Genomic DNA, 21,440 nt, shown 5'->3' with positions numbered 1-21,440 from the left:
GCTGAACCCTACGAGATAGATCAAAATAATGTACAACAGTATTGTCCGCCTTAAAACGGTCTACAAAAAAGTCCGCGGTGGTTATATGCCTATCTCTTAGGAATAACCAACAATAAAAAAAAATATCCTTTACGAGAAATAATGGCTTATTAACGAAGCGATTTTAAGCAATACAGCATTAATCCTTATCCAATTAAAGGTCCTTAAATACATCGTGCGTTTAATATAGATCAATATGGCCCTTTACAGCGTGTAATTTAAATGAATATTTTCGACGATATTAGAGATTTAAAATGCAGGGACATAGCGGTTGCGGCGGTACCGGCTGAGGGGCCGGTGGCGCGTGTCTAATTAAATAATAATAAAAATTATAGCGCGTCAAAGGCCGCGCTTCGCCCACCACACTGACTTTGTCCTAAGCCAAGGTGCGATCTCGCTAGGACGAACGGACATCCCGAGCCCTCCTAAAGGGCTCCACTTTTTCTTTCACAGCTGGGTCTCAGTAGCCGGCCACCCGGGTGGGGTTTTTCGGAATTGTATGTTCGTACTTTAGACGGTATTAAGGTTAATTTTTAAACCGCACTTATACTAAGTACATTAGTTTGAATAGGATTAGATTAAAACCATAATTTATCAATTGTATTTCTTCTGTTTAGATCTTGGTTTCAATTCAAAAAGAGTTAAGGCAATTTAGTATTTTTTTTTGTATTGCAGGTGAACACATTTACGGGTCATATCCAAGACGCTCGGGTCGGCAGTCCTAGACTGTATGTCGGCCTCAGCACTTGAGGGTGCAATACCGACCAAACCCTTGCGGGAGGCTTCAGCCGCTTTGATTTGAGGGTCCCAGATCTGCAGGCAACAGGATCCTTCAAGCGACAGGCTGGCCTCGGCGAAAAGGCCAGATTTCTCCTCCATGGGGACTATCTGGCTCACCTCTGAACAATCCCGACGACGCCATGACTAGCAGGAGTGGGTTCCCATCCCAACCCAATACGGTCACAGGGGCGCTACTGGAGGTGCATTAAGTAGCGCCTGCTGCGCACCACCCTTCATCGCCTGCGGAGGGTAGCCTCGTCGGCCGCCTCCTCTCTCACCCTCTCGTCATCTTCCTTCTGGGACATTACTGTCTCGCAGAAGGAGACCATCGCCTTCCAGGACTCGTCGTCACCGAGCACCGCGGTGATGACGCTCGGGAGTGACAAGTCCCCTCCGAGGACTGTCGTCAGATTGCGACGCAGCGCCGCCGATCATGGACACACCTCGAGGGTGTGCTGGGCCGAGTCCACCGCCGCGCCACAATTGTGACATCCAGTCGTCGGCTTCCTGTGGGTCGTCCGACACAAGTAGTCACCAAAGCAGCCATACCTGATGAGAACCTGCGTCAGACGGAAGGTGAGGGGCTTGCGCTTACGGTGCATCCACCGCCCAAGGACTGAGCGCACGGCAAGGCACGACAGGCAGGTCTCGGTAAGGACCTCTGCCACGAGCTCCCACGGGGGTTCGCCGGCTAGAGCAGTAGCTGCAGCCCACGATACCGCACAGCACCCCCGGATCGCCCTCTCCGCGATGATCCTCTGCGCAGATCGCAGCGTGGCCTTAGTCCTCGCGGTGAGGCAATCCGCAAAAACTGGGGCAACGTACGTCGCCATACTCTGGCAGACTTCGGAATATAGCTGCCAGCGCCGCCTGCTGCACTCGCCACCTTCACAACCTCCGGTCCCACCATAGCGAACTGTGGGCCGAAGATCCACCCTACGTCAATGATAAGCCCCAGATATTTAATTCGGGGGCTCATTTCAGGGCATTACGTCCGGTCCCGCGGAAGAAGAGGACTTCGGTCTTGTCAATTCTGACACGAAGCCCCAAACTCTTAATGCGGCTGATCACGAGGTCGAGTCCAACCTCTTAATCAGTCTCGTCATTTTGAATATATAAATAAAATTAATATATATGTAATGAATAATATTGAATTTTTTTTTTGGTTACAATTGTGTTCGCTCGCAAACGAGAAAAAAAACCGTCGTCAATTACAAAAGTAGTTATCAGATCTCGATCAAATTTAATTGGGACCACAAGACAACCATTAGCTTTCGATTAAAATAAGAATTATCAAAATTACTTATAAACAATAAATTGCCACTGCCCTCTAGTGGATAATACAGGTTACGACAACGCCGCGTACGTACGTACGTTACATAAATACGCGTTTAAATATTTACCATTTTCAACAGTCAGAAACGCTTATTTGCGGACAGATTTAATTAGGCAGCCATATATAATAATACATAGAAAAAAAAATAGCTTTAATTAGCATAAATGTTCGTTATGAATGTATAAACGCATCGAAATCGTACCTGTTTCCACCTGGCTGCGAAGAGGTGAAGCCAGGTGCACAACGGCAACCGTGATTTTTCAGAATCTTTATATATATTGCCGTGATGTAGACGATATTTTATTTAAAAAACGAGTGAACAGAATTTTAGCAAAAGCAAGCCGCAATAAAACAGCATGGAGGAAGCTTAACCCTATGTCATATATAAATAAGGGCGTGTAGCACATTTACCTTAGTAAGTAAAGTACTTTTATAGAATAATTACTTTCAGTTGAGTTCGTGTTTTTACGATTGCAGAACATTTTTAACAGTCCTATTATCTCTGTGTATGTATGTTGCCATCATGATATCGGTGGGTATCTTTTTTGTCTATCAAGTATACACAACCTCGTGACAATTTTATAATGCCGACAGAAAGATAACTATATATTAGAAAAAAATACAATGTTTAATTTATAACTCAAAATGGCTAATAACACTTTAATCTATTGCATGACACAAGAGAAAAATATTTTGATAATCATATTTGAAAAGGAAACTAAAAAAAAATATGAATTAAATATAAAATTAGAATTTATTACGGGGTAATTGTACTTATAATTATCAATAAATTCTATTGTAAATAACTAGTGATAACGGACACGAATCAGTGTTTTAATAGGCTATTTGACTACGTTAAAAATATACTTCAAATTTTAACTTGAGAAGAATATTTTTTCTGTAAGGTGTAGCGTGTAGGCAATTTCAAAGACGGGCTGTTTCAGATTTTGAACAGGAGCATTCGCCACCTCGCCCCGGCATACTGCTGTACCCTACCTCAATGCTTTGCTCTACCTTATTAAAATTGTTGTCATCCTATTTTAAATTGTTTTTTGCATGTTTTTGTAAAATACATAAAAAAATAAATTACACATCTTCTGAAATTTTATCTGTACAGGTAACGCTCTGTCATTAATCACAACTCTAATGATGTCACGTGGAAGTAAGCAATCAATCACGGCTACGTGGACTTATTGTTCAAGCTTTCGTGTAATTATGCTTTTGTTTCACACGTCTGCGGGGTCTCCGGTCTTCCGACCACAGACAATAGAGTAATATTGTAAGTATAGTAAAGTGACACAAAGAGCAAATGAATGAACAATATTAATAAGCCATAGACAAATATAAAATTCTTTTTATATTCAAATATTTAACAATACCATATTGCTAAAATGATTTCAAAACCTGATAATATATTGATTTTTGCTAAGAATTAGTAGAACTACAGATTTACGAAAAAAAAAAAAATATTAATCAATTTGAAATTTCAAGAATATTTTCAAATGTTCAAAAAATATTTTTCAAAATAAAATAAAACAACAGTTCTTTAAAAAAAAACAATCAAAACAACAACTAAAATATATATAATTTATATATATTTCATAAATATTTATACAATCTTCACTATTATTGTTATCATTATTATATATGTTATATTTCTTTCCAATAGAGTTAATTGTTTTTAATTTATACTTCCCAAGGGTACTCATAGGTTTACTATGAAAATAAGTTTGTTTTTTTACTTTTTTTTCACCGTGTGGTTTTGTGTTTCCTTTTATTTTATTTTTTTGTTTTTCACGTTTGTTAATTTAAATTTTAAACGGATGGATGGTCGTAATTGGCCTTTTTGATTATATTTAATTATTGTTTGTTTTATAATTTTTTCTGTGCTGTGTACCATTCCTTATAAATAAATAAATAAATATTTCGTTTATGTAAAATAGTCGGTAAAAAAGAAGTCACAAATAAAATTTACAACACTAGGGCGGCCTGTGTCTAGAAAAAAAAAGTCGACCCTATTAGTATTATTGTCACATTATTTGTATTTACTATGAATAAGAAACCTATGTGCTATACTTTTATATTATATGGGATAGCGTTAAATATGTTCAGGGTGAAATTGATATTAAGAAATATTCATAATATAAAATAAAACCTTTTCAATGAACACTACCATAAAAGATAAATATTTGCAATATTTTGTAAGGATTTTTTGCGCTCAACATAAAAAAAGACAAAAAAAAAACAATTAATAAGAAATCGCTTTACGGTAAAATTATTTATTATTATATTATTTATAGCTCATGCTGTTCATTCTCTTATACTCATTCGCTTCTAAAAATATATGACCACATCCCTATTTGCCTTTTAAAAAAAAATATTGAAATGTCATATTCAAAAATATTAATCATTTGTTACTCAAGAAGTGGCTTTGGCCTTTATTATCTATACGGAACAGAAGATACTAAAAGAAGACGATGGCTGCATGGCTCTGCCTTTGCCTTTCCCTATGATTGGGAAAAAATATTAAAAAAAAAAAAATAGTCATTTGTACTCTCGGAATTCGTATTTTAGTAGTTTTTATGTGCTTAAAATGATAAATTGATATATTTTTTTTTGTGAAATGAATAGTAAATGGAGTTTTACAAATGTCCGTAAGCTAATGTGTTGTGAAAGTGAGTGATAAATGCGGGAAAAACGTAAATTACGATTGACAGGGGTTTGTTTACCAAATAAGACTCTTCCAAAAAAAAAAAAAACGGGCTATACATACACGGAATTTTTCAGAATCTTCTAACCAGATAATAAACACATTTTTAAATAAATCAAAATAAAAATGTCTAAATAAATACATACCAAAAGCACTTTTGCTATTTCCATCGTTGTAGAAGTAGAGACAGGCATCTTTAAGTACGCAGTACCGCTTAGCCCAAGATTTCCATTTGGAGCCTAACTTCATCAGGTATCCGAAACAATCAGGTCTAAGTATCGATGAAGGCGGTAGTTTCATATTCCTCATTGTAACTTCTAGCCAGCCATCACGCTGAAATATAATTTCACGTTAAAATAAATAAAACAATTTAAATTAAATTATTAATGAATCTATACATTCATATGTAAAGCAAAAACCTTGTACCCCTTTTTACGAAAATTGCGCAGACGGACGAGTATGAAATTTCGTACATATATCTATACTAATATTATAAAGAGGTAAAGTTTCTAACTTTTTTTGTTTGTAGGGGGTAATGTTCGCAAATACTGATCCGATCATGAAAATTCTTTCACTAACAGAAAGCTACACTATTCAGAAGTGATATATTTGGTTGTAATTGAACAAAAAATTCAGTGAAAAATAATAGTGTAATATATGTAAATTAAGTTGGAATAATACGAGCGAGATGAAAACTTACTATATATGCATCACAAAAATAATTAATGACGAACGAAGTGGGCAAGGGTCGGCTAGTAGTTTATATAGAGAAGTGCAGAATGCTAATAATATTCTTTTAAATGTATGCATAAAAAAACATTAAATAAATAAAAAAAAAACATTAAACATACTAGCATGTATTTGACATATACACGCGTATTATATAATATACTCTTTTGTTGATTGACAAAGTCTGTAGTCAAATTGAATTTTTTTTAAAAAGATTCTTTTTTTTTCTTATTTAAAATTTTAATTTTGGTCGAATTTCGACCTCTGGGCGACCACTTATTAAACCACCACACACTATTAAAAAAATAACTTTATATACGGAATAGTGCTCAAAAAATTCAAATTCATTTTTCAATGAAAATTTTGGTATGTGGGTGTTAAGACAAACTATACAATAAACATGTCAAACTGTTCCGAATATCTATAATGTTGGAAAATTTGAAGATCTGTGAACTTGTGCAGCTAAAGTAAAAAAAAATGATAAAGAAATGATCATGATATGGTTAAAAAATCGCGAAAACAAGTACTTAACAAAAAAAAAAAACGATTTGTCTACTATTGCTTATAATAATTTCTGTTTCATAAATATCTCTCACGTACTTACAGACATCGGTTGGGTTAAATTTTATTACATACTTATAGCTTCAGAATTTCTTTAAATTCTTTTAAAATATTGAAACTATTTGACAAGATTCATATATAAATATGCGGCTTAAATATTAATAAAGCGCACCAAGCTTGCCCAAAGAAATATGAACTTTGAATTCAAAAGCTTGAAAATTCTTATTATCTACAACATTTTCTTCACGTGGAATCGGTTTTTCGAGCAAATGTGCACAGTTTTAAAATCTATGTACTTGAAGAAAGAAAATAGAGTAGTAGCGTAAATAGTAAATATTTATTTATTTATTTATTATTTATATAAATACTTAAAAAATAATAAAAATCACAAAGCTGGCTCGTAATTACTGATTTATCTGCCCGTGTGTTTAATTTCAATTAATAATATTTTTAATGTTCTTTTTTTTCAGTCTATTTACCTGTGTTTTGGCTGCGATTCGCGTTAAAAATACCGAATCGATTTGAATGAATCTTTGTACTTTTTAGTCTAGACTACGAGCTTGGATACTTTGGTTACTTTCTAAGCCGAAATTTCGTACGGTACGGTCCTTTGAGACATGAATGCTACCCAGGGGAAATTGCTCGATCTCCTACTGGGCGCGTCCCCCGGGGGTGGATGGTGACATGCCACTTGGCCCCCTGGAGCTTTGCTCTTTTGCTAGTGCAATCTGGCAGACCTGATGTGTGAGAATCGGGCTGTACTGCCTCCCTTCAGCTTTGCTCGGTTGTTGGTGCAGTCTGGTGGACCTGTAGGGTAGCTACTAGGTCGTATTGGGCTCCCTGGAGCTTTGCCCGGTGCAATCCGGCGTTGGAGGTCAGGCCTGCCTGGCTTGGGGGGGTGAGGGGGGACGCTCCTAAATATGCTGCAGGCTTGGATGTTCTCATTCGGGCCAACCGCCGGGGCGGGGTGGTGCATGCTAGCGCTACCCCATCTCGCCCCACTTAGGCGGATGTCTGCACACACGTGGATGGTTTTTAGGTAGTAAGTGTCTGTCACTCTCCGTCTCCGGTGCCCATGCCTGCGGGTATCCATGAGGATTTTCCCCAGTTAAAAAAAGGAGGATGAATGCCAAAATGTGTATGAACAAAGTCGTAGTAACATATATGTATAACTGTATTTAAATATATAGATGCAGGCTTTAGTTTAATTATTCTCAATTTCGATTAATATTATGACGCTAAGACAAAACATCACACTCGTAAGTGTTCCTTGAAATGAAATGAATAAGCTTAAACCGTCATGAACTGAGACAAAACAATAACAGTAATTTTACGGTAGACACCGGTAGTTATTTTAGATTAGAAAAAATAAATAAACAATGGACTCAAAGTAAAATGCTACTTTTTGTCCTTTGTTAGGCTGTGTAAATAACATGTACAGGGAAGGGTATTACAATCCACAATACAATATTCTTCCTTAGAAACCCGAAAACACAACCCAGCCTCCGTTGATAGTCGAATAGCCACAAACACAGAAAATTAAATCTAAACGTTATAAATCTGTTGTATTCAAGTTTGTGAGAACTAAGTATATTCTTTACTTTACTTTGTTTATTTATTTTACTTAAAAATATATATATAACCACAGAAAAAAAATCCATATTCGGTTTTACTGTACAGCGCCACCTATGAATACTATGGAGGACTGAAACGTACAATGTTAAATGTCTTGCAGTCACCGCCGAGCCAGCTCAGCGCGGACAGCGATAGCGACAATCCGGACGACGCGGGGAGGACATAACGAAGACGGCGACGAAAAAGTAAAAACCACCTGGTATGGATAAACCTATCCAAGTGATCACAACAACCAAATCCAAGACCTCCTTATCCTCTAGCTCTGTACCCACACAGGCTCTCGGATTCGTCATGAGGAGCCTCACACTGTTGTCTAAATCACAAAAAATCATATTATCTACAAACAGCGATTATTATTTTAAAGTATATTTTTATCTTTTCGATTTTTTTAATCTTGATTGCAATGGGCTAATAATAAAGACGTGAAAATAATTTTGTATGTTATTCAGTAACGATACTTTTAAATGACTTTTTTATTTACAAAACAGTTCACATTGCCACCTAGCGGTGGTTTCGTGAAATACGGTGGGTTGTAAATTTAAAGTTAGTAACAGTGTAGTGTGATGTATAAAATAAGAAAAGTGACACACAAACATACCTACAACAGCTCCGGGAAATTATACTGCCAGTCTCGTGATAATTTTTTTTAAATAAAATCGGTTTCTCGAGTCACCTGCGCTCACATTTCAGAGGACTAGCTCTATAGATTCGCCATTAATAGACACATCAAGGAGGATATCATCGAAATAAAAAAAGTCTCACCTGATTACTAGCGTCAATAGCATGAGCTAGTACAGCTTTCCAGCGCGCAGCGGCTTCAGCGCTGTCAGCGGCAAGCTGCAATCTTGTTCCACCTCCGCGCTGGATGCGGAACCCATGCGGTCTACCCACGTCCTCTTCTGTTAGCTGATAGTTGACTAGCATGAGCGCGCCTACTGGGTGTATGCTCTGGAAATAGTTTGTGGTTTGGTTTACACACATCTTATGAACTATTAGCGCTAGCTACAGCAGTAACTACAACATTAACTGCTGTGCTAACGCTAGCCTGTATGCAGATGTACTGTGTGGCTACGGTACTAAAGAATATAGCCACCCCCTCTCTTCCCGTGGGTATCGTAAGAGGCGACTAAGGGATAACACAGTTCCGCTACCACCTTGGAACTTAAAAAGCCGACCGGTGGCGGGATAACCATCCAACTACTGGCTTTGAAATACACAGGCCGAAGACGGGCAGCAGCGTCTTCGGTGCGACAAAGCCAGCCCTGCGGTCACCAACCCGCCTGCCCAGCGTGGTGACTATGGGCAAAACACATGAGTTCACGTTATTTTTGGCGTAAACTTGTGGAGGCCTATGTCCAGCAGTGGACTGTATAGGCTGTAATGATTACACACATGGATCAGTTCGTTTATAGAATTATAGGTAGATATTACGAAGAATGGAGACTGCTCCTAGCTCCGAAAACACAGAGACCTTATGTAAAGATTTCAGTATGTTCAAAATTATTTTTAGAATATTTATTAGAGATGAGTCGGATATCCGGTAAATATTCGGTATCCAGCCTATCCGGTGAAACTATCCGGCCGAACACTGAATTAAAAAAAAAAATATTTATTTTTATTTGATTAATTGCTTTATCCTATATCACTTAAAAAAATATAATCAGTAATCACAATATAATTCTATAACAGTAAATGAATAACCCAGTAAGTAGGTTTTAATACTGCACTAAGGGCAAATTATAGTGAATGAATATTAAGTTAGCAAGCGGTTTCGTCTGTCTTCGTAAATAAGGCCAGCTTCAGACAAAAATTTATCGCTGTACACACTGCTTAAGGTGCTGAAAGGTAGATTTTGTCAAACTTTTTTTTAAATTGGTGTATTGTTAAGCATTAGCTGCTCACAGAGAAACACGGTCACAATTGTGAATAATTCAAGCTCATAATAAATATGATATCGCGTTTCTTTCTTCACGTTGAAGCTGGCTAGTTTTGTTTTAATTTACTACCTCATCAAATCTCCTCGGCAATGCTCCGCCGGATATTCGGCGGCCGAATATCCCACTTAGGTATACGGCTACAAGGTTGGCCGAATATCCAATATCCAGTATCCGGCTAAACTGCTATCCGTTTCATCTCTAATATTTACTGTTCTTAAATAGATATAAATAAACGCAAATAGAAAAAAATAAAGTGTCAATGCGATAATTAGAACTAGTACGTAGGTTCATAAAGAGTATAATGATCAGGTATAAGTGATCAGTATATAAAGATTGGAACGTTTCTGAGGGTTTACATGTACTACCTAGAATAATTTTATTTCGAACAAGGATTAAAATTTGCTTTCAGTACAACGCACTATATTTTAAGCACAAAACATGATATTAACCTCAGCGGTGCCAGTTCAGATTTGTACTCGGAACCGTTTGACACAGTTCAGATAGTATATTCGTATAACCTACTGTAAATATATGTCAAAGACAGTCATTAATTCAGAACGAAAAAGGGAGCTTGGCTCGGCGTCTTGAGCTTGGGAGTACAGCTGTGCAATTCTCTAAGCGTAAATATCGTTACAACCTAGATGACAGCCGCTGTTACAGCGACGAGGGCTTTAAGGGTATTCCCTAAGATTAATTTCTACGCTGTTCGACACTAGCGCCGCATGGCTGTAGACGGCGTGATTTGAAAACAAGTATTTGTATGTTCTTATTATGAAATCGGTATTCTCCAAGCAAAACAGCCACAAATTTCAACCACAGCCTCGGCGTACGCTTACAACTTTTAGTGTCAAACGAAAAAGCTACTATTTCGTGGCTGTAGCCAAGGATTTTCAGTCCATTTATATTGTGTTTAGTTTGTTTTAGTGATATTTTAAGTTGGATTACTCTATAACAAATGTAAGTATTTAGTACCTACATAATATGTTTCTTTAAAATCTATTTAGAACCTACATAATATGTTTCTTTAAATCTATTTAGAACTCTGTCCCGCAGTCCGGTCAAGATGACAAGACATCGACGCGTCTCACGATTGAGAATAAAATTATGAAAATCATTAAAACGAAGAATTTAACATCTAGGACGTAGTTTCTTTGCTCGACTATCCCACTTTTCGCTCACATGATATATTACAATAGTTAGAATAACTCTGTCTTTGAATTTTGATTTGTTTTTTTTTTTTGTCTTTCTGTCTATGGAGCAACACAAAGATACATACGGAATCCGTCTTGTAATAGTACAAGCAGTTGTCCCTCTTGAGCACAAACCAGCGTCTGGTCCATCGGAGCGAGTGGCGTCCGGTAGCAGCGCGCCAAAGGTACCCGGAGTACAGAGCAGGACCGGCTTCATGAGCGAGTGACGCCACAACTTCGCATGTTCTTGCCACCTGAACGATACACTCGCTTATAAAACGGTCTAGGTTTCCGAAATTGATTGATTTTGGTATTACTTACAATGCGTAATTATTGGTTTTTTATTTTTACTTTTTAACTTAACACCCACGTATATAAATACGTTAGGTGTTTTTTTTTTTGTTATATCAAATAATGCGTATTTACTTTATTATTTTTATGTTGACCTAAATTGTATTGTACCTGATAACTTTTATATACTAACTATACTAATTTTGTTAATTCTTACTTTAATCGAAAGCTGATGTTTGTTGAGATCTGATGATCTACTTTTAGAGTAAGCTTTGATAATGCGTATTTTCTTGACTATTTTTTCGTCTACCTACATTGTATTATACCTACTTGTCAATGTAATCGAAGTCGGGTTTTTTTTTCGTTTGCAAGCAAACACAATTATTTTAGATATTATATACATAAATTTGTAGAGAAATATATTTTAATGTTACTTACGTCTAATTCCAAAATTTCTGAGCCAGAGTGAGCTATTTTTACAACTTCCGAGTGTGTTTTGTCTAATACATTAATTCCTGAAAATTTTTAGATATTTGTAAGTACCTACTTTGATTATAAGAACAAAGAAATCTATTCTAAAAATATTTTCAACAAAAAAAACTAAATATTTTTTAAAGGAAGCTAATTCAAAGGGAAATAAACTAGGTAGGTTTTAATTGAGGTAGGACACAGCAGGAACATTTCTACCCAAAATTTGGACACAGAGATATAGACTACAGAAAATCACATCTAAATAATACTGTTGTTCAAGCAGTGTTGTGTTCTCAAGTTCTCTCACTTTTGGTGAGTAGAGATCCTGGGAGAAATTGGGGATGAGCTCGGCAACGCGTTTGCGATGCTTTTGGTGTTGCTTCTTCGGCTATTATCTATAAGCTACGTTAATCGTTTACCATCAGGTGAGCTGTAAGCTTTTTTGCCGACCTCCTTATATAAAAAAAGGTCAACCTAGTCAAAAATTAGTAAGCTCTCAATATCACAGACAATCTGTCACTTTCGTTGTAATATTTACGATTAATTAAAATAAAATATCGATATTACCATTGACGGCTATAATGATATCTCCAACTTCAAGCCCGGAAGACTCAGCAGGAGTGTCAGGCTCAATCGCTGACACAACGACCGGCTTGCTCCCATGTATTCTGAACCCGAATTCTTCATTACCACGTCTCACTACTACTGTTTTGTCACTCTCTGAAAAAATCAGGTACAAAAAATGTAAGTTATTGAATATTTTTGGAGAGTTTTAGTGGAGTTGTCTTTCATGCAGAATATATTGACTGAATATTTTATGATTGTGTATTACATTAAATTACTTAAAAGAGTAGGTGACTGTTGAGTTTCTTGCTAGACCTTTTGACTAGCCCGTTGGCGCACTTTGTAGTGGCCCTTTCTGTTCCGCGGGTTGCGGGTTCGATTTTCGCCTGAGTCTGGGTGTAATATTTGTATTTATATTTGTATATGTATTATTTCTATGTAGATTTATCAAAATAAAAGTTATAACAGTCGGCTGTTACCTGTAACACAAGTTGCTTACCATAGGAACAGACGACCGTGTGTGTGCGTGTGTTATAAGATATTTATTTATTTGCTGATGCTTTTGTGCAGGACCAATATTCCGAACCTTCTCAATACGAATAATTATTAAACAAATATGCTTGGTAAAATGAGGAATTAAAAATGCTTTTAGAGACTACTTCAAAACAAAGTATACCTACATTTGATTTGTTTTGACTTCATTATATGTGTATTATTTGAGAGGCAATATAAAAGATACTTTACAATTATTTATTATTATTATAAAATTCCAATTCCAATTCCGACAACTAAACGGTAATGCCGATTTTTGTCACGAGGGATTTAATTTTTTTACTTTGGTACGAATGTTTGAGTTTAACACGTGTTCCAGAATATTGTACAGCATAGCCTAAAAAGTTGTTAGTTTTATTTTAAATTTGACATTCATTTTTCATAAATTTTTGGTGAACAGTATTGTGACTAAAAAGTTTGATTTCATACAATTATTGCTTAACCTTCCGTGCAGTAGGTAGGGTGTGACACCCCCCAGTCCTCGACAGTTCCAAATTATTTGAAAACTATAAAAGCGCGGTAGTACATGTTCTTAGTAGCTGGAGATGAGATGTTGCCGCTTTGATTGGCGCCATTATGTTAGTCCGATGACTGCCGCCAAGCTAGTGCGCGTGGGCATTACACACCCCACCTCGTTCAGCGCGTCGTTATAAGGGTATGTTGCATTATTGAAGATTTTTTGTTTTTTATTATTTGTTTAAATGTCCTTCATTAGAATTAATTGTTACAGATTTCAATTTGTAGGAGAATATGTCTAAATTGACAGACTGAAATATATTAAGAGCACTAGATGAAACTAATGGGTTTGAGTAACAAAATGAGAATTTTGAGCAAGAATCTGAAAATGACACCGATCACTGAGCATCTAAAGTGATACAAATAGCAAATTTGAAGCTGAGTTGCCTTATGTATAAAATGTTACACGCCAATATGTATGGAGCATGCTGATTTTTTTGTCAAGAATGCCGCTATTTTGATACCAATGATCTCAATTCAAATTATTGTTTATTACGTTTATTTCTACTTTAGTTCTTATTATATTAATTGTTGATTTCTAAATTTAAGGAATTGTGATAATTTACATGTGCCATTTGAAATTAGTGTATAGTAAATAAAAAGTTGTTTTCTTAAAGTTAAAAAAAGTCTTTTTTGTTCTTTTATTGATAAAACTAATAAAAATAATAAATCACTTCGTTTTTTTTTTATTTAAATCTATTCAATACAATGTACAAATATTATTCCATAAACAAAACACTCAAATAATTGAAACATACTAGTTTATCTTACACTTTCGGGTATGTCACACCCCAACTAGTGCAGGGCAGGTTTTTTAGTCACCTGGTGCACGGAAGGTTAAGGGGTATCATTTGGTTTCACTCGTAACTATCGTAACTATTGTTTGGAATTTATAATTTCGAAGAGTGTCTTTAACATCACTTCAACCTGTACCTAAGTATCCGAACGTTACACAAAAAGTCTTTTTTTTAAATGTGATCCTAATTGAAATAATAGTAATTTAAAATAAATTGATTATTCCTCCTCATATATTTTATAAATTATTGTTCATCATAAATATTTATTATACTTAGTTTAAAGAAGAGCAGCTAAATTTTAATCCGATATGATATAATAATTTATTATTATTAATCTATAATAATTTTTATGCGCGTAACTCGAAAATGACTCGAACGATTCGGCTAATTTATTTTTTTGTATGTTCCTTAAGGCTCACAGGTTTTGTACTAAAAAAAAAAAAAACTTTTGACATCACGCAGTCTGTCCGGGCACTTAGTAATTAATAAATAAATATTTCACATTTAACAAAGTAGTAAAGTACCCTAAAATAGGACAATCTTTTGTATGACATATATTATTACTATTACTTTGTTACTTCTGAAATTAGAACATTTCCTTATAGTATTTTGAATTAACAGCTAATACGCGGTTGGTATATTCAAAACACCACAATTTGTGATCCGAATTTACCAATCTCCAATTTTCGAAAGACGCTCTATTTAGTAAGTCATCACTTCTTTAATAAATTAAGAAATCCCGTAAAAAAACTAATTATTCTCTATACATCACACATAACTATCTACCAAAAACGAATTCATAATAAAACTTACTACTTTACTAATTTTCACATGGAACGAATATCGACGACGCGTTGGCGCAACAGTCACAGTACTCGTCTGTAGCTGTTGCGCTGGCGGTTGCGGGTTTGATCCCCGCACATGGCAAACATTTGTTTTGGCCATACAGATATTTGCCGTGGTCTGGGCGTTAGTGCTTGTGTGTTGTGTGTTTCCGGACCCCCGACACAGGAGATAACTGGGGGCCGTTGAGTGTGAAGCGTTTATTATTTATTATCACCTTTAGCACGTCTGGATCGTTTTACAAAGAAAGCTATATCTATAATAATCATCAGGAGTTTCTATATAATATAAAATAAATAAGCCATTTAACTGGTTTAACATTAAAACTACAAACAACATGTGGTATTTAGGTATATTATACACGCGCTATAATCGCACCATCAATTTGCTGTACGCAGAAGCTTTATAAGTGTTTCAATAATCAATAAACCCTGACCTCATATGCCGTATGATTGGTATACCATAAAAACCATTATAAAAGCCAAGAATAAGCATGACCGTGACATACATACAAATAGTCGATATTTGAAGGATACGCCGGGTTATGCTTAGCATCTGATTTTCGCTTTAGCTCTGGCAAAAATCCAGATGCGAGCAAATCGTTAACTGCTTCATTCAGAAAATGTAAGACTGAAGTTCAAGTTTTCAAGTACTTAGTTGTGTTTACTTTGATTCTTTAAAATAGTTATTCATAGAATACTTAAAATGTTAATTTAGTATAATTAATTTAATTTATAAGTATTTTCGTGTTAGATGAAATAGTAAATGGTTAAATTAATATTTTTAAAAATATAGTAAGTGAAACCAGAAAAATGTCATAAAATATTTTACCACCAGGTTCTAAAGCCATAAGCTTATTAGCCTGACTTTGCCGACACCATACCACTAGCATCAACTTAAATATTTCTTCTAATTTCTGTCTGATATTTCCGTTAGGAGCGTTTAAACCGTGGCTAACTAAAATAAAAATCACAAATAAATTTTTATTATTGAAAAAATAGAACAAATAAAATAACAATAACAAAAAAAAATACACTTACAGCTGTTCCGCATTTTTTAAACTATAAACTCCCTTTCCTGAACCTCAAATGCCAACGATTATTGACCTGATATATTATTACACAATATGTAGGCACTTTTCACACGTATGACATAAACATGAAACGCATATGTTAAATTCCGATGTCAAATCGATAGGATATAAAGTATTTCACATTGAACCTGACGATATCGTCTGACCGCAGTCGCGCGTCTGTAACAACTAAGAGATGACGTGCGGCGCTATGTGAAATTAAATTTAGTTCGCTTGATATCGGTCAGTAACAGCCGCTGATTTTTTAAAACGTTTTATTTTTTATTACAAAACATTTTTGTCTGTATGACTCAATGGAATTATTTTTTTCTAGGTAGATTTAAACTGGCGTGACAAAATTCGACGATGACGCTTACGCTCTAGTAATAAAAGAAAAAACAAAAAAGTCAATGACAAAGGGATGATTGCATAAGCGAGCAAAAATATATGTACCCATACAACAAAGATTTATAAATTCAGGAGCTACACCGAAAATAAAAGGTGTAGTTATATAAATAAAGTGTGTGGCAGAAATAGAGTTCACGTCACTCTTTTGAAGTGGATCAGTTAAAACGTACGCGTTAACGAATGTGACGTAACTTACGCAACATTTTCTTAGAGACTTTTTCCTGTAATACAGCAAATATTTACATTTATAACGATAAAAGTAAAAGTTCTCATAGATTGCCACATTTGAGTATTATGTTATCGGTGATTCTCTTTTTTTACTTTCTAGTATTTTGTTATTATGTTTAGTCCAGTTAATAAACATTTTATTTGTTTATTAATATTAAACGTTATTCATAAAAAAGGTACATTACAACTCATAGACATCATAATCATTAATGATTCTCTTGTGTCACGCTTACGCGACAAGATTTGGCGTGAAAATATAAAAAAATCTCATAATTTCGTTTATGTTGCATCTTCTGCAATAACGAACACGATACAAACCACATACCTATTTGTGATAGAAGATGAGACATAAACTTGTACTTGATTCATATCAGTAAACGTTAGTTGAACACTATTACAATAGAGGTAGGTACTCGTCGTAACTCGTTTTTCTTGCGTTTCTCGACGATACGCACAATGAAAGAAATATTCGATGAACCATTTTGTCGAATTTTTCAGAATACTTACCAAATGTATTGTTTGCTTGCCGTCGATTCAGTTCGATGCAGGCCCGCCTATGAACGAGTCGGTGGGTGAGAGCTACGTAGCGTTTGTTGAATTCAGACTCCGATTCCGTTGGATCTTCTTGTAAATCTGACGGTTCTATCATATCTGTTGATAATATTTATTGCTTGTGGGTAACGCGGGAATTTTTATTGTTAAAAACCTTATTTATTAAATTCTCGTATCACAATATTAGTTACTATACTCCTACGAAATGGTTGGACCGATTTTTATAAAATTTTGTATGCATATCTGGTAGGTTTGAGAATCAATCAATATCTACTTTTCATACCCCTAATTTATAAGGAGAGGGGGATTAAGGGGGTTAATAAGATATGGCAAAACGACGTTTGAGGGGTCAGCTATAAGGTATATGTATATAAATGTTTAAATATTAAATTTTAATTTTTTTGCCGATTCACAGCAATGAACTAAACGAAAAAAAAAATTGGGAACATTTTGTTTTGGAAGATAGTCTTACAAATACTTTTAGCGTTCTTTAGCTTGGGGGGTTTTTATTTCTAATTTTTATAATGTAATTTAAAATACATCCCATAAATATTGTTGTACCTACCTGAGATATAAATAAATACTTATTATACGCTGATTCGTACCGTAGTTTTTAAGCAGTACTAAAGTTAACAACATCGACTATTCTTTGATACTGGTAGGAAAATAAAATATAAAATTCTAAAATCATGTTAGGAAGGTGTAAATAGTTCGAGTTCCGCAAGAGTAGCTTTTTGTATGAGTATGTACATATTAGTAATAAGGTCTTAAGGTAACTGATAGTTAATAACTTAAAGGTATGTAAATATCGATTTTACCTGGCGGTATCCGTGTCCAATTATCATCATTTTCAGACAACAGGATCCAGTTACCACACCACCACGGAGTAGCGTATACACCCTTTTCGTCTTCAGCGCCATCTGAACTGCATGAACATTCTTCATGTTCTAATAGTAATAAAAAAAACTTCAATTTAAATTAATTTAACTTCTAATTTAACTATCTCACTGACATTAAGTAGTATATTAAAGAAAAGTGTAATAATAACAATGAAATTAATAATTTCAAAAGTCTAGTAATTTTTATGTAACGCCTATCTAAAAGCCATATAACGTAAAGTGATTATAAATAACGCCTACTATTATTTTAGAGCAATTATTTTATTCTAAATTTTAAAAACAAAATATATTCAGGAGTTATTTTACACATTAAATTTAAAAGGACTTGAAATAAATAAAAATAACAATGTAATATTTCATAATTCATTTTATTACATACCATCAGGATCAACACTAGCATTAGAACCGGCGAGTTTGTCCAGACTGTTTCCGGCTGATCGTGCAATACGAGTGTCTTGAGGCTTTTCCATTCTTGTATAATCCTCTTTACCTCTTTCTTCTGACTGTTAATATTTAAACATGACCATATAATATAAAATTTATAGCTCGTTTCAGCAAAGGTATCAACATTTAATAAATTAATTTAAAATTAAGTTGGTAGATATACACGACCATAATTTGAAAAGAGATGTTATGATAAAGGTATATCTATTTAAAATGAGTCTTAAATAAAAAACACACATTATTTTCTATTCAAAAATATAAATGTCATACCAAATTGATAAATCAAAGAAAAGAACTGAAGTTCAGATCAAAATCTCAAATCGGAATCATTTGGCAATAAACTAATAAAATAATATAATAAAATGACATTACACATGTCATACTTTCACGTGTCATATTTTCTTTCAGTGTAATTTTGTTCTTCATAATTTTTTTATCATCTAGGAATGTTGCTTATATTATTAAGAATTTCTTTATTCTGTGTCTTTAACATTTCAGGAAAAGAAGCTACAAACAAAGCTTCTAATTTAAAGACACAAACAGTTATGAATGTTTTAAGTTATGAAAAAATACAAAATTTTCGAGGTCCCGATGATAAAAGTCTTAGTGATGAAATAAAATCTATAGCATATTATTTTAGAAACTTTAAATTTAACGGATGGGATAGAAGGTTAAATCAAACGCAGCCTGAAGACAGCTTAATTGGATTCTATAGTGGATTTCTAGTTCCTCCTTTGAAAGTTCTACATTGGGAAGTAGGTATATGAAAATTGTGACGATAGTTTCATAAAATGCATTCATTATTTGCAAACTGTTATTAATACCATATCAGACGCATGTCTTAAAATTGTAACACTTTTAGGTTTCGCTGAGGGGTTTTTGTGTTGTTTGTGATTTTCTTTAGAAGAAGTCATGAGCTTTGCCTTCATGGCCATTATTTATTTAAAAAAAAAAAAGAAAATTTTTTAAACTTATTTTTTATTAAAATTAATTATGTCTGGCAACAAAATTCTTCTTGCGTGCTGTCGCAATGGTCGCAAGCGCAGTCTTTGGGCTTGTCAAACGTCAAAGGATTGGTCGTAGTGTCATTCTTTATTTTATTTTCGGTAATCATTTCCTTTTCCTATATATTAAAATCATATTATAATAAAGTACTCTGTGGGTGTGGGTAATCCATTCGAGATGTGATCACCTAAAGTTATTTTTCTTGTCCGTTGGGTGAGTTTGTTTTATTTAAATAATTATTCGAATTCTTTAAACAATAATCGTTTATATTTATTGTTTTATTTCTTTTGTTTCTAGGCGTGAGACCATATTTCTTAAATTTAAATATTAATAATGGCGTCACCATAAATATGACTACCATCATGTTAAAATGCAATTGTCTTATCCGGTGAGATTTGAATCTGTTTTATCGGTTGATGTTTTTCTATTGGTTTAATAATTCTTTCCTAATGTTGTTTATTTTTTATTCCGCAGCTTATTAAAAATTATTTAAATGTTCTATATTCATAACAAGATTACCCTCATTTGAACCCACATGCCCATGCTGTGGTAAGTTTCTTAAGTTTTCTCTCTGGAGTTTATTTTGTAACTTTTATTTATATAAAAACAAATAAAACTTAGATTCCAATATCAATAATACTGTGAAATCTTTTCACAGGGTTTTTATATTTTTTAGGGGTTTAGTTATTCTAAATATAATTTTTTAACAATACTAGAAGCATACTTATTCAAAACATCTATTGATTCATGGCATCGCTCTGTAATACTGCAAAGAATGGGATGTCGGTGATGTTCATCATGATCCAAAAGATCCAATTATTGTGACGCTGGCAAACAGATGGACTCTCATCGAATATCGCCTATCACTACAGGTGATATCCAGAACATATCCGGTATTGTGCTATTTATTTTCAGTTATATAGAAATTTAAAGACTAAAAGTAGTGAATTGTGTATAATATATATAGTAATTTTAAATATAGCAATAGTGTTTAAATGTAGTATTCTAAATTATTATTGAATCTGGTAAAAAAAAATTTTAAGTTAAATTTAGTATATTAAGTATCTGTTTGGAAAAACAATTTATTGTAGAACTGGGTGGTTCTTGGGGGGATCTACGGCTGCTCATTTTACCTTTTCTTTAGATATAATAAATAATTAGTAAATCTGTGTTATGTATTTTTATTCTAAATGCATCATTCGTTTGTCGGAGTATTATCTATCCCTATTTAAAATAAATTTTAGATATTTATTCCGCTCCAGGGTTTACAAGACCTTACTTCCCTGTGATACTAAATTTGAAATTGATATGTATGTCTCATAGCTAGTCCGGTAAAATTTTAATGATCCAACGGGAGGCGCCACAACGCCTAACCGTGTGTCGTTATAAAATAAATTCCAATATGCAAACACATATTAATGAAAAACGAATAAGAAATGAAAGCAAAACGTGTCAATCAATGATTTAGACGACAGTTTACGTCATTTTATAGTCCAATTGAAAAATTTCAATGGAAGACTACAGCCTCTTATTATATGTGCTGGTATACCATGCTAGGCATTCCTGCCTTGTCGATGCTCAGTGAGCCTTGTGATAATTTTCGTAATGATTTAGATTTTGGTTCTTTAAGTCATGATCCTAGATCTAATAACAAAATTTCGTTTGCTTGCGCTTTATTCAGCTTTTGTCCTGACCCTTGTTGTCCTCAAAAATATATAATGTCATAAATGTAGTGAAGATCAGAATAATCCATGTTTTATTGAAAATACTTTTAATAATTTAAGTACTAAATGCGAAACGAAACGTCATGACAATCAAAATTTAAATGAAATTATTGCAAACAAATGGAATATATCCTGCTTTTGTAAAGAAGATGGTTTT

General features: G+C 34.2%; 1 protein-coding gene across 1 annotated transcript in view; it reads right to left on the bottom strand.

Annotated features, from left to right (window-relative positions):
• The window catches only part of LOC123660638, a 59,719-nt gene that overhangs the window by 6,446 nt on the left and 31,833 nt on the right, over positions 1-21,440 (bottom strand). The window contains exons 28-35 of the mRNA XM_045595694.1: positions 18,490-18,613; positions 18,030-18,158; positions 17,167-17,310; positions 12,247-12,399; positions 11,647-11,723; positions 11,004-11,171; positions 8,553-8,738; positions 5,012-5,198 (exon numbers count right to left, since the gene is read on the bottom strand). Of these exons, the coding sequence (XP_045451650.1) occupies positions 5,012-5,198; positions 8,553-8,738; positions 11,004-11,171; positions 11,647-11,723; positions 12,247-12,399; positions 17,167-17,310; positions 18,030-18,158; positions 18,490-18,613 (1,168 nt within the window). The remainder of the gene's footprint in view (positions 1-5,011; positions 5,199-8,552; positions 8,739-11,003; positions 11,172-11,646; positions 11,724-12,246; positions 12,400-17,166; positions 17,311-18,029; positions 18,159-18,489; positions 18,614-21,440) is intronic.

Source organism: Melitaea cinxia, chromosome 15, assembly GCF_905220565.1.
Source record: "Melitaea cinxia chromosome 15, ilMelCinx1.1, whole genome shotgun sequence".
In the NCBI taxonomy this organism is placed as follows: Eukaryota; Metazoa; Arthropoda; class Insecta; order Lepidoptera; family Nymphalidae; genus Melitaea; species Melitaea cinxia.
This window is presented reverse-complemented; position numbering and strand designations above follow the sequence as displayed.